Source organism: Mesoplodon densirostris, chromosome 2, assembly GCF_025265405.1.
Source record: "Mesoplodon densirostris isolate mMesDen1 chromosome 2, mMesDen1 primary haplotype, whole genome shotgun sequence".
NCBI classification, from domain to species: Eukaryota; Metazoa; Chordata; class Mammalia; order Artiodactyla; family Ziphiidae; genus Mesoplodon; species Mesoplodon densirostris.
Genome location: NC_082662.1, coordinates 44,259,071 through 44,273,223, shown reverse-complemented (window position 1 = coordinate 44,273,223; position 14,153 = coordinate 44,259,071). Strand labels below are relative to the sequence as shown.

Genomic DNA, 14,153 nt, shown 5'->3' with positions numbered 1-14,153 from the left:
CCTTTCGCTTAAGGCCTGTGCTTTTGTGTTACTATGTGGATTTTTTACTGTAGCTAAGAAGTGAGGTTGGGGCTTCCCTGGTGGCACAGTGGTTGAGAGTCCGCCTGCCGATGCAGGGGACACCGGTTCGTGCCCTGGTCTGGGAGGATCCCACATGCCACGGAGCGGCTAGGCCCATGAGCCATGGCCGCTGGGCCTGTGCGTCCGGAGCCTGTGCTCCGCAATGGGAGGGGCCACAACAGTGAGAGGCCCGCGTACCGCAAAAAAAAAAAAAAAAAAAAAAAAAGGAGTGAGGTTGGGAAATTTGAGTGAATGTGTTTGCTCTTTGGAAGAGAAAGGGCAAGAATGAGTAAATATTATATTGGCTTGTTTATTCCCTTTCCTCTTGCATAAACTTTTCTTCTAGGGGTGCATTTAAAGTGACTCTAAAATGCAAGTTTTGAAATCTGGTTCATTTTATTAAAGGAAACCAGCATCAATCCCACTATTGGTAGTTCGTACATAAAAATTCAGTTATGTTGGAATATTTTTATATTGGTATGAAACCATGAGAGGTATGTGATACTTAAAAAACTGCAAACTTGACATTTTATGATTATAAAGGTAACATGGGTCCCTAGTAATCATGTAAAATAAAGAAAAATATAAAAGGAAAGAAACCCTACAATTTCACGTTCCAGGGAGAGCCATTGTAACATTTTGCTATATTTTCTATGAATGTATATAAATGGCTTTATATTTATTTGCTATTACACTGTATATGCCTTTGTATTCAACTTTTAATTTTTATTATTTTTTATTTTTTGTCTGCGTTCGGTCTTCGTTGCTGCGCGCGGGCTTTCTCTAGTTACGGCGAGTGGGAGCAACTCTTCGTTGCGGTGCATGGGGTTCTCCTGCAGTGGCTTCTCTTGTTGCAGAGCACGGGCTCTAGGTGCGCGGGCTTCAGTAGTTGCCACGGGCCCTAGAGTGTGCGGGCTTCAGTAGTCGTGGCTTGCGGGCTCTAGAGCGCAGGCTCAGTAGTTGTGGCACACGGGCTTAGTTGTTCCACGGCATGTGGGATCTTCCCGGACCAGGGATCGAACCCACGTCCCCTGCCTTGGCAGACGGATTCTTAACCACTGTGCCACCAGGGAAGTCCCTGTATTCAACTTTTAAAAATTAGCATTATGTCCTAGACATTTTCTTACATTACGTGACCCTTTTAAGGCAAATTTTATTTTTCTTAATTGTGCTTACAATGTAAGTAGAGACATCATAATTACATCTATTTATAAAGACTAGGTATTATTAGTGATGTGAAGTCCAAGATTTTTCTTCGGGGTTTGAGAGGGTAGGAAATTAGACTAGAATATTCGAAGATGGGAATAAGTAACATATTTTTCCTATTCCTATTAAGCATTTCTTAAAAAATGCTTTTTGGATCAGTATATCATTATATATAAACCATATAATAATTTTATGAACAGAGTATTGACAGTGGATTGTTTTCCCAAATATAAAATTACTTCAGATCTGCAGGTGGCATGCTTTCAAAATATTTTGTAATTGAATTATGAGAATTTTTCAAACCACTGTAGTTTTTCAAGCTACTGCGTTAAAGTGAAGCTGTTACTATGCCTTCCTGAAGAGTAAGAATAGAATATAATATAAATGTAAAAAAAGAAATTCATAAGTTTAAAAGCATGAGAAAGGTATATGCCACAGTGACATGCTAAATCAGTAAAGATTATTTCCATATAATGGAAATTTTATTATTTAAAAATTTTTTTAAACTTTTTGGCTGTGCCACATGGGATGTGGGATCTTAATTCCCCAACTAGCAGTTGAACCCGGGTCCCCTGCATTGGAAGTATGGAGTCTTAACCACTGGACTAACAGGGAAGTCCCTGGAAATTTTAAATGTCAAATCAGTCTTGGTCTATTGACTGTACAAATATTGAATCAGCATAGAAATTTAGATATTATTTTAATTTAACAAAATGCATTTATTATAGGTCAGTTAGAGGCCAGTTTTAATATTTTGCTATAGTTTAAATGCAGAGTGAAGCTTTCCCATAGTATGTTGAAAGAACATAAAGCCCTTTCTGTCAGCCTCAGGCACGTTTCCCACTAGTTTCTCCTAGATACTAGAATCCTTGTGATAGTTACGAATCATTGCCTAATTAATCGTCTGGAATGTGGGAGGTATTGTAGTAGATTGTGGAACCTCTAAGAAAGATGAGGCATTGGCTCTGTCCTTCAACAGGTTATTATTTAGAGGTAACTATGATACAGTGTAGTAAGTGTCATAATAGAGGTTAGGTACAAACTGCTGTAAGAGCACAGGTAAAGGAACTTCAAGGTGGGTCAGAGGATATTACATTTGGCTGGGCCTTGAAGAATGAAAAGTGAGCTTCCAGATAGCAATGGTATGGAAGGGCATTCAAGGCAGAGCAGATGGTGTAGGAAAGGCACACGGACATTGAAGTATATTGTCTATTGGAGAAAGAAGAGGGTCTATTGAGGATGGGGCACAGGTGACCATGAAGAAAAGAGGGTAGTAAAAGAGGAAGGATAATGTGGGGCCCAGAATTGAAGGTTCTAAGGTATCTTGGAGCCTGTTTTACTTTATCCTATAGATAAGAGGGAACCATCGTATATTTTTGAAATAGCAGAGTGATTAAAGAAATCTCCTTTGCAATGAGTTATTTTTTTAAGAAAGTTAGATATTTGGAATAGGAAGAAACAAAGGCAAAATAAATTATGAATCAGGAGAGGGACAATGAAAACTAGCATGTGTCTATTGAGAGCCAATGTGAGGTGCATATCTAAAGGTGTATCTCCATTTTGAGTGTGGATCGGTTAACAGTATAAGCAAGGTTAAAAATTTAGGCATGCTGCTAAATTAATAAGAAAGTACTAGCAGAGCTCACCATTATGAATCTGTAATCACCTAGACTCATGGAATGTTAGCCCAAGAAGAGTCTTTCATTGATTATCCATTGTGTTGGCTCTTTTAAGGGAATTTTTTAAGGAAAGCAGCATGGTAGTAGTTGTACTTTTAAATTAATCAGTTGGTTGAGAAAATATAAGTTAAAAAGCAATTATTAAAAACATTGTTCAGTGTCTTATTTAATCACAGAAGCATCTGCATATATTTGAAAAATAGTGGCACATGTGTGAAACAGTCTACACAGTGTATAGCATAGAATATAGCAGAACTCAGACTCTGGAACGGGAAATGAGAACCTACTGTATTGCACAGGGAACTCTACTCAATGCTCTGTGGTGACCTAAATGAGAAGGAAATCCAAAAAAAGAGGGGATATGTGTATATGTATAGCTGATTTACTTTGCTGTACAGTATAAACTAACACAATATTGTAAAGCAACTATACTCCAATAAAAATTTTTTAAAAACCTAGTTTGAATTTATCACTTGCTTAATTGTATCTTTGAACAAGTTACTTGCTCATCTGTGCCTCAATTTTCTCATGTGTAAAATGTGAATAATAGTATCTACCTCATAGACTTGTCATATGGGGTGTAAATGAGTGTAACAGTACCTAGCACAATGTAAGGGCCATTGAAAATGTTTGCTATCATGATGATGATGCTACCTTGTATAAGTCATGCAATCATTCAGAGACCTCTGATAAGTTTTTCTTCTATTTTCTTAGATTCTTATTCTGATGAATGATCATTGGGGTCTTTGAATAGTATGTTATTTAAAGGATATTGTTACTCTTAGAAACTTGTGTTCACAATTTTACTTCACTGTCTTCGAGATCTCTGCCCACCTCGTGCAGACACATGCCTTAGGAGTTATCAATCCATTCTTCTTTCTCACCTGTGGTTCCTGGAGACAATTAATCAAGTCCTAATTCCCTATGGAATCCTTTGTATATAATGAATTAACCTCTCCTGTCCATCTGCAGTGGTACTAGTAATTTACCATTCTTCAGAGAATTGGGAAAATAGTCATTCAAATGATCTTCTCTGGTTCAAATGAGGAACCCCAATTGTCAGAGGATGTGTAAATTTGGCCATCTTGGCTGCTGTGTCTCATGGTGGTAATGATAATGGCAAGGTTGCATTCATCTGTCTCTCAACTCTCCCTTGTACAGAGATTTCCCATTGTATTTTTTTTTAATCTCTGTATCCGTTTTTTTTTAAATAAATTTATTTATTTATTATTTTTGGCTGTGTTGGGTCTTTGTTGCTGCACACAAGCTTTCTCTAATTGTGGTGAGCAGGGGCTACTCTTTGTTGCAGTGTGCTGGCTTCTCTTGTTGCAGAGCACGGGCTCTAGGCGCATGGGCTCCAGTAGTTGTGGCGCATGGGCTCTAGAGTGCAGGCTCGGTAGTTGTGGCGCACGGGCTTAGTTGCTCCGCAGCATGTGGGATATTCCTGGACCAGGGCTCGAACCTGTGTACCCTGCGTTGGCAGGCGGATTCTTTTTTTTTTTTTTTTGCGTTACACGGGCCTCTCACTGTTGCGGCCTCCCCCGTTGCGGAGCACAGGCTCCAGACGTGCAGGCCCAGCAGCCATGGCTCACGGGCCCAGCCGCTCCACGGCATGTGGGATCTTCCCAGACCAGGGCACGAACCCGTGTCCCCTGCATCGGCAGGCGGACTCTCAACCACTGCGCCACCAGGGAAGCCCGGCAGACGGATTCTTAACCACTGTGCCACCAGGGAAGCCCCTAATCTCTGTATCCTTTATCATTAAGCATAAGGCCTAGCACATAGATGAATAAATAAACATGTCATTTTCAAAATGGTTTATCTTTTTTTGTTTTAAGAAATTCTTTCTTACACTGAGATCTGTATTTTCTTCTGCACATTTTAAAGTTTTGTCTTTCACATTAGGTCTGTAATATACCTGGAATTAATTTTTCTGTTTGGTATGATTTAGAGACTTATAATTTTTTTCTTCTTGCCATACGGGTATGCCCAGCATCATTTATTGAATAGTTAGTTCTCTTTTCCTCCGGTCAATTTTAATGGCATGCCTTCGCATCATTTTTTCTGTATATATCTAGATCTGTGTCTAAGTTCTGTTTTCTCTTCCTTTGATCTGTTTGTCTATCCTTGCATCAAACCAGGCTGTCTTAGTTATCTTAGCTTTCCAGTAATTCATAGTATCTTATAGGGTAAGTCCTTTTTATATTTTATAACGCTGTTTTTGGTTTTTTTCTTTGTTCTTCCAAATGTGTTTTAGAATATGTTCTTCCAAAGCTTTTCAGGTTCCTTGGAAAATCTTGTTAGGATTTTCATTGGAGTGTATAGATTAATTAGGAGAGAATTAACATCTTTATTATGTTACTCATCATTCACTAAATAGTAATGGAGTACCTCTTGTATACTGGGAACTGGGAATTTAGCAGTGAAAAAAATTCGCAAATATCCCTGGACTCATGGAGCTTACTTTCTAGTAGAAGGAAATATGTTCTATTACTCATAGTAGCCAAAACTAGGATCAGTCTAAATGTCCATCAAATGTATATCCATACAATGGAATACTACTCAGCAATAAAAAGGAACAAACTACGTATACATGCAGTAACATGGATGAATCTCAAAATATACTGGGTATAAGAATACAGTAGACTACAAAACAAAAAAGAAAGAATACAGTAGACTACACATTACCATAGACTACATATTAAATGATTCTATTTATATGAAATGTCTATAAAAGGTAAAATTATAGCAACAGAAAGCAGGTCACTGGTTGCCTGGGGCTTGAAATGGGAATGAGAATTGACTCCTAAATGGTATGAAGGAACTTTTTAGGTTGTGGAAGTGTTATAAAGCTGAATTGTGGTGATCATTGCACAACTGTATATATTTACTAAAACTCACTGAATTGTATACTTACAATGGGCAACTTTTATGGTTGTATAAATTATATCTCACAAAGCTATTTAATTATTTTATGCCAACTCAGATGTAACTTGAAAACATGCTAAGTCGCAAAGAAGCCAGTCACAAAAAAACAAGTTGTATGAGTCCATTCATATAAAATATCTAGAACAGACAAAGCTATAGAGATAAGAAGTAGATTGGTGGTTGCCTAGGGCTGGGGTGATGGGGAGGGAAATAGGGAGTGAGTTGCTAACGGGTATGGGGTTTCTTTTTGCAGTGACAAAAATGTTCTAAAATTGTTGTGGTCATGGTTCCACAACTCTGTAAATATACTAAAAACCATTGACTAGTACACTTTAAATGGGTGAATTGTATGGTATGTGAATTATCTCAATAAAGCTCTTCTAGAAAATAAATAAAATTATATGCTGTATATGAAGGAGAATCAGTGGAGGGAGATGTTGGTGGGTGGTGGTGAGGAAAGCCTCACTGAGAAGTTAACAGTTGAGCAAAGACTTCAAAGAGATGGGGGATTGAGGCATGTGGATACTTGGGGGAAGAGCTTTCTAGGAAGAGGGGATAATCAGTGAAAGATCCTGAGAAGGGAGCATATCTGACATGTTTGAGAAGCAGCAGTAAGGCCAGTGTGGCTGAAATAGAGTGGGCAAGGGAGAGAGCAGTAGGAAATGAAGCTGGGAGATGGGATCACGTGGGGCCATTGTAAAGACTTGGGTTTTTACAGTAAGGGAGATGAGGAGTCAGTGCAGAGTTTTGCGTAGAGGAGTGACATCATCTGACGTAGGTTTTTTTTTTTTTTTTTTTTTTTGGTTTGTTTTTGTTTTTTGCTGTACGCGGGCCTCTCACTGTTGTGGCCTCTCCCGTTGCGGAGCACAGGCTCCGGACGCGCAGGCCCAGCGGCCATGGCTCACAGACCCAGCTGCTCCGCAGCATGTAGGATCTTCCCGGACCGGGGCACGAACCCGTGTCCCCTGCATCGGCAGGCGGACTCTCAACCACTGCACCACCAGGGAAGCCCCTGACGTAGGTTTTTAACAGTGGCTGCTGTGCTGAAAATAAACTGAAAGGTAGCATGCGTGGAAGAATGGAAACCAATTAGAAGACAGCAGTCTAGGAGAGAGAGAGAAGTGACTGGGACAAGGTTGAAGAGAAACATGGCCAGTTTTTTAAGTATATTTTGAAGGAAGGAGAAAAAAATTTGCTGACAGTTTGGAGATGAAATGTGAGAGAAAGAGAAGAGTCAAAGAAGATGCTATATTTTTTGGCCAGAGAAAGTGAGAGGGGGGAAGATGGAGGATAAAGCAGATGGGGTGGGGGAAATGCCAGGAGTTCTGTTTTTGATATGTTAGAGAAGCCCATCAGACATCCAAGGATGGATTTGAGTAAGCGAATTGAATTTCTAAATCTGGAATCTAGGAAAGAAGTCCTCAAGTAAAGATTGTATTTAAAGCTATGAATCCTCCAATCCATCAACACAATATACTTAATAAGATGAGACTTTACTTTCCCTTAAGATAGGCTTTTATAAATTGTTAACCTTCCCCTGCCTCCAAAGATAATAAATATGTTAATTTTCCTGTATTTCAGGATCTTCAAGATGAAGTTCAAAGGGAGAATACCAATCTGCAAAAACTGCAGGCCCAGAAACAGCAAGTACAGGAACTCCTTGATGGGCTGGATGAGCAGAAAGCTCATCTGGAGGAGCAACTGCAGGAAGTCAGGAAGAAGTGTGCTGAGGAGGCCCAGCTGGTAAAGTCTGCCGGTTTACTGCTGCCTGTGTCTATACCTTAGTTGCTTTTGCTGGCTTAAGATGGAAACATCTCTGCTTCTTGTTGCTTTTATTGTTAGGTGGCAGTCTAGTCAACCTGAAGTTCAGGGAATTGAAGGAGATGGGGCATGTTTCATCCAGAAATTACAGGGGAAATAGGACACTTCATATATTTTTTTTCCAAATTTTAGTTGGAGGTATGGTACCTATGCCTTCCACTCTCCTCTGTCAGTTCCCTGATTGCCCTTCTCTACAAAAAATACATCAAAAAACCACCAAAATAGTAAACTAAACAAATAAACATAATGTATTATGGAATATTTTAATGACATTTCTTTTTTTAATCCCCCTTTCTTCTCATTCACCTCTGTGTTATAGATCTCATCCCTGAAAGCTGAATTAACCAGTCAAGAATCACAGATCTCCACTTATGAAGAAGAGTTGGCCAAAGCTAGGGAAGAGCTGAGTCGCCTACAGCAAGAAACAGCAGAGTTGGAGGAGAGTGTGGAGTCAGGGAAGGCCCAGCTGGGACCTCTTCAGCAGCACCTGCAAGATTCACAGCAGGAAATAAGTTCAGTAAGTCTTTGTGGCAGTGAAAAATACACTCAAATGGGCACTCACATACCCTTTTAGTAAATAATATTTTCTCGATCTGCTTCTTCTCCCTCTGCCTAGTTTATTTTTCATTTTCAGTCATTTTGTATGAATAGGCTTCTTGTCACCTGTCATAAGTTAAAACTGTCACATATCTTGTACATCTTATGGTTATCACTGGAGTCTGGTTGAGTGTGCAGGATTTGTGGTTAGATGGCTTAGGTTTAAATGCTGGCTCTGCCACTTACTGCCTCAATCTTCTCAGTATCAGATTCCTCATCTTTAAAATTGGAGGACTTGGGGGGACTTGCCTGGTGGTGCACTGGTTAAGAATCCACCTGCCAACGCAGGGGACACAGGTTCGAGCCCTGGTCCGGGAAGATCCACATGCCGCAGAGCAACTAAGCCCATGCGCCACAACTACTGAGCCTGCGCTCTAGAGCCCGTGAGTCACAACTACTGAGCCCACGTGCCACAACTCCTGAAGCCCACGTGCCTAGAGCCCCTGCTCCACAGCAAGAGAAGCCACTGTGGTGAGAAGCCCATGCACCGCAACGAAGAGTAACCCCCACTCACCGCAACTAGAGAGAGCCCACGCACAGCAATGAAGACCCAACGCAGCCAAAAATAAATTTATTTTTTTAAAAAATTGGAGAATTGGGAATTTTCTAGTGGTCGAGTGGTTAGGACTCTGTCCTTTCACTGCCGAGGGCCCAGGTTTAACCCCTGGTCAGGGAACTAAGATATCCCGTAAGCTGTGTGGCATGGCCAAACTTTAAAAAATAAATAAAATTGGAGAATTAACAGTACTCCTCTACCTCCTAGAGCTGCTTGTAAAGTTTCAGTGAGGCAAAACCAGTGAGTCATTTGAGCACAGTGTTTGGTAAAAAAGTGCTCAGTATGTGTTGCTTATTTTTGTAAATAATAACCCAGTGCCTTCCCTTTTGGGATTCTTATCTTAAAATCAGTTTTGCTCATTTAGAGACCTGTTATTTTTGTAATTAGGAAATTGTTCTTTATATAGATAAATATGCAGTGTTATGGTAGATCCAGAGTATAGATCCTTCGCTATGCTATTTCTTGACTTCCCTAAATGGAGAATAATATTTTATAGAATGATGGTAAGATAGTTAGATGTGCATAGAGATAATGTAGCCCATTCCTTTCATTTTGAATTTGAACAAACTGAAGCCAAGGAAGGTTAAGTAACTTGCCTATGGTTACATAGCCTTCAAAAGAGCCACAGCCTAAAATTCAGATCTTCTAAAACCTGATCAGTTAATTATTATACATAATGAAGTCCTTCCCCTTGATATGCTTCCCTCCCCACTCTTGTCTGGCAGGTGAATACCTGCTCACTCATCTTGCAAGACATAGCTTAACCTCTTATTTCTTTGTGGCATTTTCTGAACCCTGCCTTTGTTGGACATTGTACTTCTGTTATAGCAATCATAACATTTCCCCCTGCACATTTGTTTATGTATCTATCTCCCTCAGTAGATGGAGCTTTTTGGTCTAGAAACATACATTTTTATCCTAACATTTAGCACAGTTCTTGTCCCAGTGTAGATACTCAATAAACAGGTAGGAAACCCAAAAGAAAGTCATCCTAGTGGGAATGATACCAGATAAATGGACAGTCTTTAAAATAGTTTTCTTTGAGTTTTTAAAAAAACTGTTGTTTAAAGTATAATTTATAGACCATAAAATTAACCAGGTTTTTCAGTGCTCTTTCTACTCTGCCACTAAACACCATGACAGTCTCTGTCATTGGAAATCGAAATGAACACGGTGCACTGGGCGGTGTTTCCTTTTCTTTTTTCCTTCAGTAATAACAAACACGATTGCACAGTCACTCATAAAATGTTCGTTACTCTCCCCACCCAACAACATCCTGATTTTTAGTTTAAACTGTTAGCTTGAAGCATTAGGCATTTCAACAATAAAAGACCATTCTCTTTCCAGTATACCTTCAATTTTTTCTTATAAATATTCATTTGAATATTTCCATTTGTGGTGGAAGTTTGCTGATTTACTGGAAGTTGATTCCGTTCCCCGGAAATGTCACTTGGGTGGCCCTGCTGGGCTAAAATCCAAAGTCCAAGTACTGATTTTTGAACCCAGAGTTCTGTGTAAGATCCAAAAAAAAAAAAATTAACCAGTTTTAAGGATCCAATTCAATGATTTTCAGTAAATTTAGAGTTGCTCAAACATCCCAATCTAGTTTTAGAACATTTCCATCACTCCCAAAAGATCCTTGTGCCCATTTATCGTCAGTCTCCACTCTTACCCCTAGGTAACTACTAATCTATGTTTTGCTTCTATAAATTTGCCTTTTCTGAACATTTCACATAGAGAAAATCAAGCACTGTGTGGTCTTTCTCATGTGGTTTCTTTCACTTAACATGTTTTTGAGGCTCATCCATGTTGTAGCATGTAACAACATTATAGTCCATTGTATAAGGTATTTTGTTTACCCATTCATCAATTAATGGGCATTTGGATCCTTTCCACTTGTTGACTATTACAAATAATGCTGCTTTGAATTTTGTATTTGCATACAATTCTTTGTGTGGACATATGTCTTCATTTCTCTTGGATATGAAAGTTGTTTACATTGTAAAGTTATATTAAACTTTTTTTTTTTAACTTTAAATTGCCAAACTTTTCCAAACTGGCTGAACCATTTTATGCTCCCCCTAGCAGTGTATGAGGGTTCCAAGTTTCTCCACATTCTTACCAACACTTACTGTCTTTTTGATTATAGTCATTCCTGTAGATGTAAAGTGGTACTTCATAGTTTTTAATTTGTAATTCTCTTATGACTAGAGATGTTGATCATCTTTTCATGTGCTTATTAGCCATTTGTATATCCTTCTGGATGAAACATCTGTTTAAGTCCCTTACCCATTTTTAAAAAATGGGTTCTTATTATTATTAAATTATAAGAGTTTTAAAATATATATATATATGTATTCTAAAGATAAGTCTTTTATCAGATAGTTAGTTGATTTGCAAATAGTTTCTCCCAGTCTCTGGCTTGTCTTTTCATTTTCTTTTCTTTGACTTTTTTGAAAGAGAATTTCTTTCAAAGGAAGGAGCATAAATGAGAAAAATAGAAAGGACTCCGGATATTATAAATTATCAGAGAGAAAATAAAACAGTGTTTTTGAGCATGGAAAATAGTTTCAGCAGGCTGTACTACCAAGTGTGCCAGAATATATTTGGTATCTGTGAAAGGAATTAGATCCTTGTGTCTGATCTCCAAACCTTAAGAATAAACATACCAAACTGTTACACTTGACTCAGTGACTATATGTCTTTGCACAGAGGGCCTATAAAAAAGAAGTTGCTCTTGAAAGCTTAACTATAGCTTTTCTGGGAAAAGAAATAGCTAAGGAAAAATTTTCTGACTTGCTGAATTTTTATTTTTACTTCTTACCTTGTATTTGCAAGAAAACAAAGAACCTTTGACCTTAACTCTATGTAACTTACTTATACAATATATACTATTTATCCAAGTATTTCTGGCACTCTAAATGTTTGTTGTACTTTTCTTGCACAATTTGCAAAGAGCTTGTGTTAGTTGTGTGATTTTTTTTTTTTCTGTATCCTCTAAGTTTACGTAGAGAGTAAGGCTTGGTGACAGGTGCATGGGAGAACCAGACACAGGAAAACTTAGTTGTGTTCACGATTCTATTGATTGTCTCAGAAATAACTATAAGGAACAAACTGTCCTAAATAGAACTTTCTGATAGGCAAGTATTTCACCCTACTGTTTCGTCTGTATGATGGGTATTATTTTAGTATTAATGTTTTAAATTTTAAACTGCAAGGTAGTAGTAGGCATTAAAATTGATTTAATGGTCATAATAAATTTTTTAAATGAAATAAGGGAGAACAGGAAATATCAGCATGCATTACATGCAGTAAGGGTAAGTATTACTTCGTGGAACTTGTTTTACCACTGTATGTGCGTGTGTGTGTGTATAATTATATATATGATGTATTCATCTATATATGTGTTTATGTATATAAATACACACAGAGAGACATGTTCAAACATATATATTTACTGGATCAGGGTATCTATTTCTTTCCATGGATTAAAGTAAAAGTAAGTTTATAAGCCCCTGCTCTGTAACACTAGGAATATACAAGGCCTATGCTGTGGATTAATAAATATGTAGTATTTTTGGATTGTTAGTTTAAATCCTAAATACAGTGCAGTTTGGTAGATATGTACATATATGCTTATTGATGCCCACTGTTTAAATTTATAAGCATAATAGTTGTGTTTTTCAGTGAACATATATTAAGCACTTAGAGTATGCATCATTGTGCTAGATGTTGGAGATACAAAGTTGATAACAAAAATTGTGGTCTCTACCCTCAGGCTCAAATCTTTAACTTTTTAAAAATAGAGTGAATTAGTGGAAAAGTAACAGGAAAATTTAATTGCTGTAATAGTGAGAAATGCAGTGTGCCAGGCACTCTTACACACATTGTCCATCTTTTACATAGGCCTTTACATTTTTATTTTATTTATTTATTTATTTTTTTGCGGTACGCAGGCCTCTCACTGTTGTGGCCTCTCCCATTGCGGAGCACAGGCTCCGGACGCACAGGCTCAGCGGCCATGGCTCATGGGCCCAGTCGCTCCGTGGCATGTGGGCTCTTCCCGGACCGGGGCACGAACCCGTGTCCCCTGCATTGGCAGGCAGACTCTCAACCACTGCACCACCAGGGAAGCCCAGGCCTTTACATTTTACAGAGCTCTTTCAAATCTATCTTTTGCTCCATTTAACAGTCATCTATGGAGATAGTTCTTACTACCTTTATGGATTAAGAAATGGAGGCTTGGAGAGGTTACTTTGACTAAGATCACCTAACTAGAAGGTGATAGAGCTAGATTTACATCTGTCTCCCAGTCCAGATGTTCTTTTCCCAGGTTATGACCCTGAAAAGACCTTTGGTAAATTACAGATTCCAAATTGAGCAACTTAAAAACCTATGGGGAATGTTAGGGGAATAAGATTGGGGAACAGAGCCTTGATTTACAAAATGTCAATAGGTAATTTTTATATTTGCTAAAAACAAAAAATACAACATGCTAATAAAGAGGACTCCAATATAATTAAAAAATATATTTTTTGTGAAAATGGGTGCTATTCAGTAAAATTTCATTTATTATTCCTTTTCATTAGAAACAGTTTTTTTATTTGTTTGTTTGTTTTTTTGCGGTACGAGGGCCACTCACTGTTGTGGCCTCTCCCGTTGTGGAGCACAGGCTCCGGACGCACAGGCTCAGCAGCCATAGCTCACGGGCCCAGCCGCTCCACAGCATGTGGGATCTTCCCGGACCGGGGCACGAACCCGTATCCCCTGCATCGGCAGGCGGACTCTCAACCACTGTGCCACCAGGGAAGCCCTAGAAACATTTTTTGATTCTGCTCTCTCAGTTTCTTTGAGGTATATGTAAATTTGTTTTAACTGTAGACGTTGGTATAAATAAGCATTTTTTTCCTTCCTCTGGTGCCCCACATTTTTCTTTTTATATATATTACAATTTATTGCATACCACTTTTTGTCCCACTGTTGTCCCAGGTGTATAAAGTCACTTGGCTATTGAGATTAAAAAAACATCCTTTATTTAACCTGTTTGGCATACCTCAGATTTAGAGACTACTTCCTAGGGCTCTAGCCCATTAATAAGTAATGCCAGAGGATAGGACATGAGCTTATTTCACCTCTGTCTTCACTTCTCTTCTTCCCAATAGGAGTATGGATGGCTCCAAAGTCTTATGTACTCTCCCTCAACTTCCTTTCTCCTAAAGCTTCATCACAAAATCTTCTCTTGCTCTGCCACTGTGCTATCTTTTTCCTAGTACCCTGAACTTTTTTCTAATTATATTCTAAAGGAC

The 14,153-nt window shown here is 38.6% G+C and overlaps 1 protein-coding gene across 2 annotated transcripts in view; it reads left to right on the top strand.

Annotated features, from left to right (window-relative positions):
- The window catches only part of EPS15 (epidermal growth factor receptor pathway substrate 15), a 177,464-nt gene that overhangs the window by 108,682 nt on the left and 54,629 nt on the right, over positions 1–14,153 (top strand). For both annotated transcript variants that reach the window (XM_060089779.1, XM_060089780.1), the window contains exons 14-15: positions 7,455–7,616; positions 8,014–8,211. In XM_060089779.1, the coding sequence (XP_059945762.1) occupies positions 7,455–7,616; positions 8,014–8,211 (360 nt within the window). The remainder of the gene's footprint in view (positions 1–7,454; positions 7,617–8,013; positions 8,212–14,153) is intronic.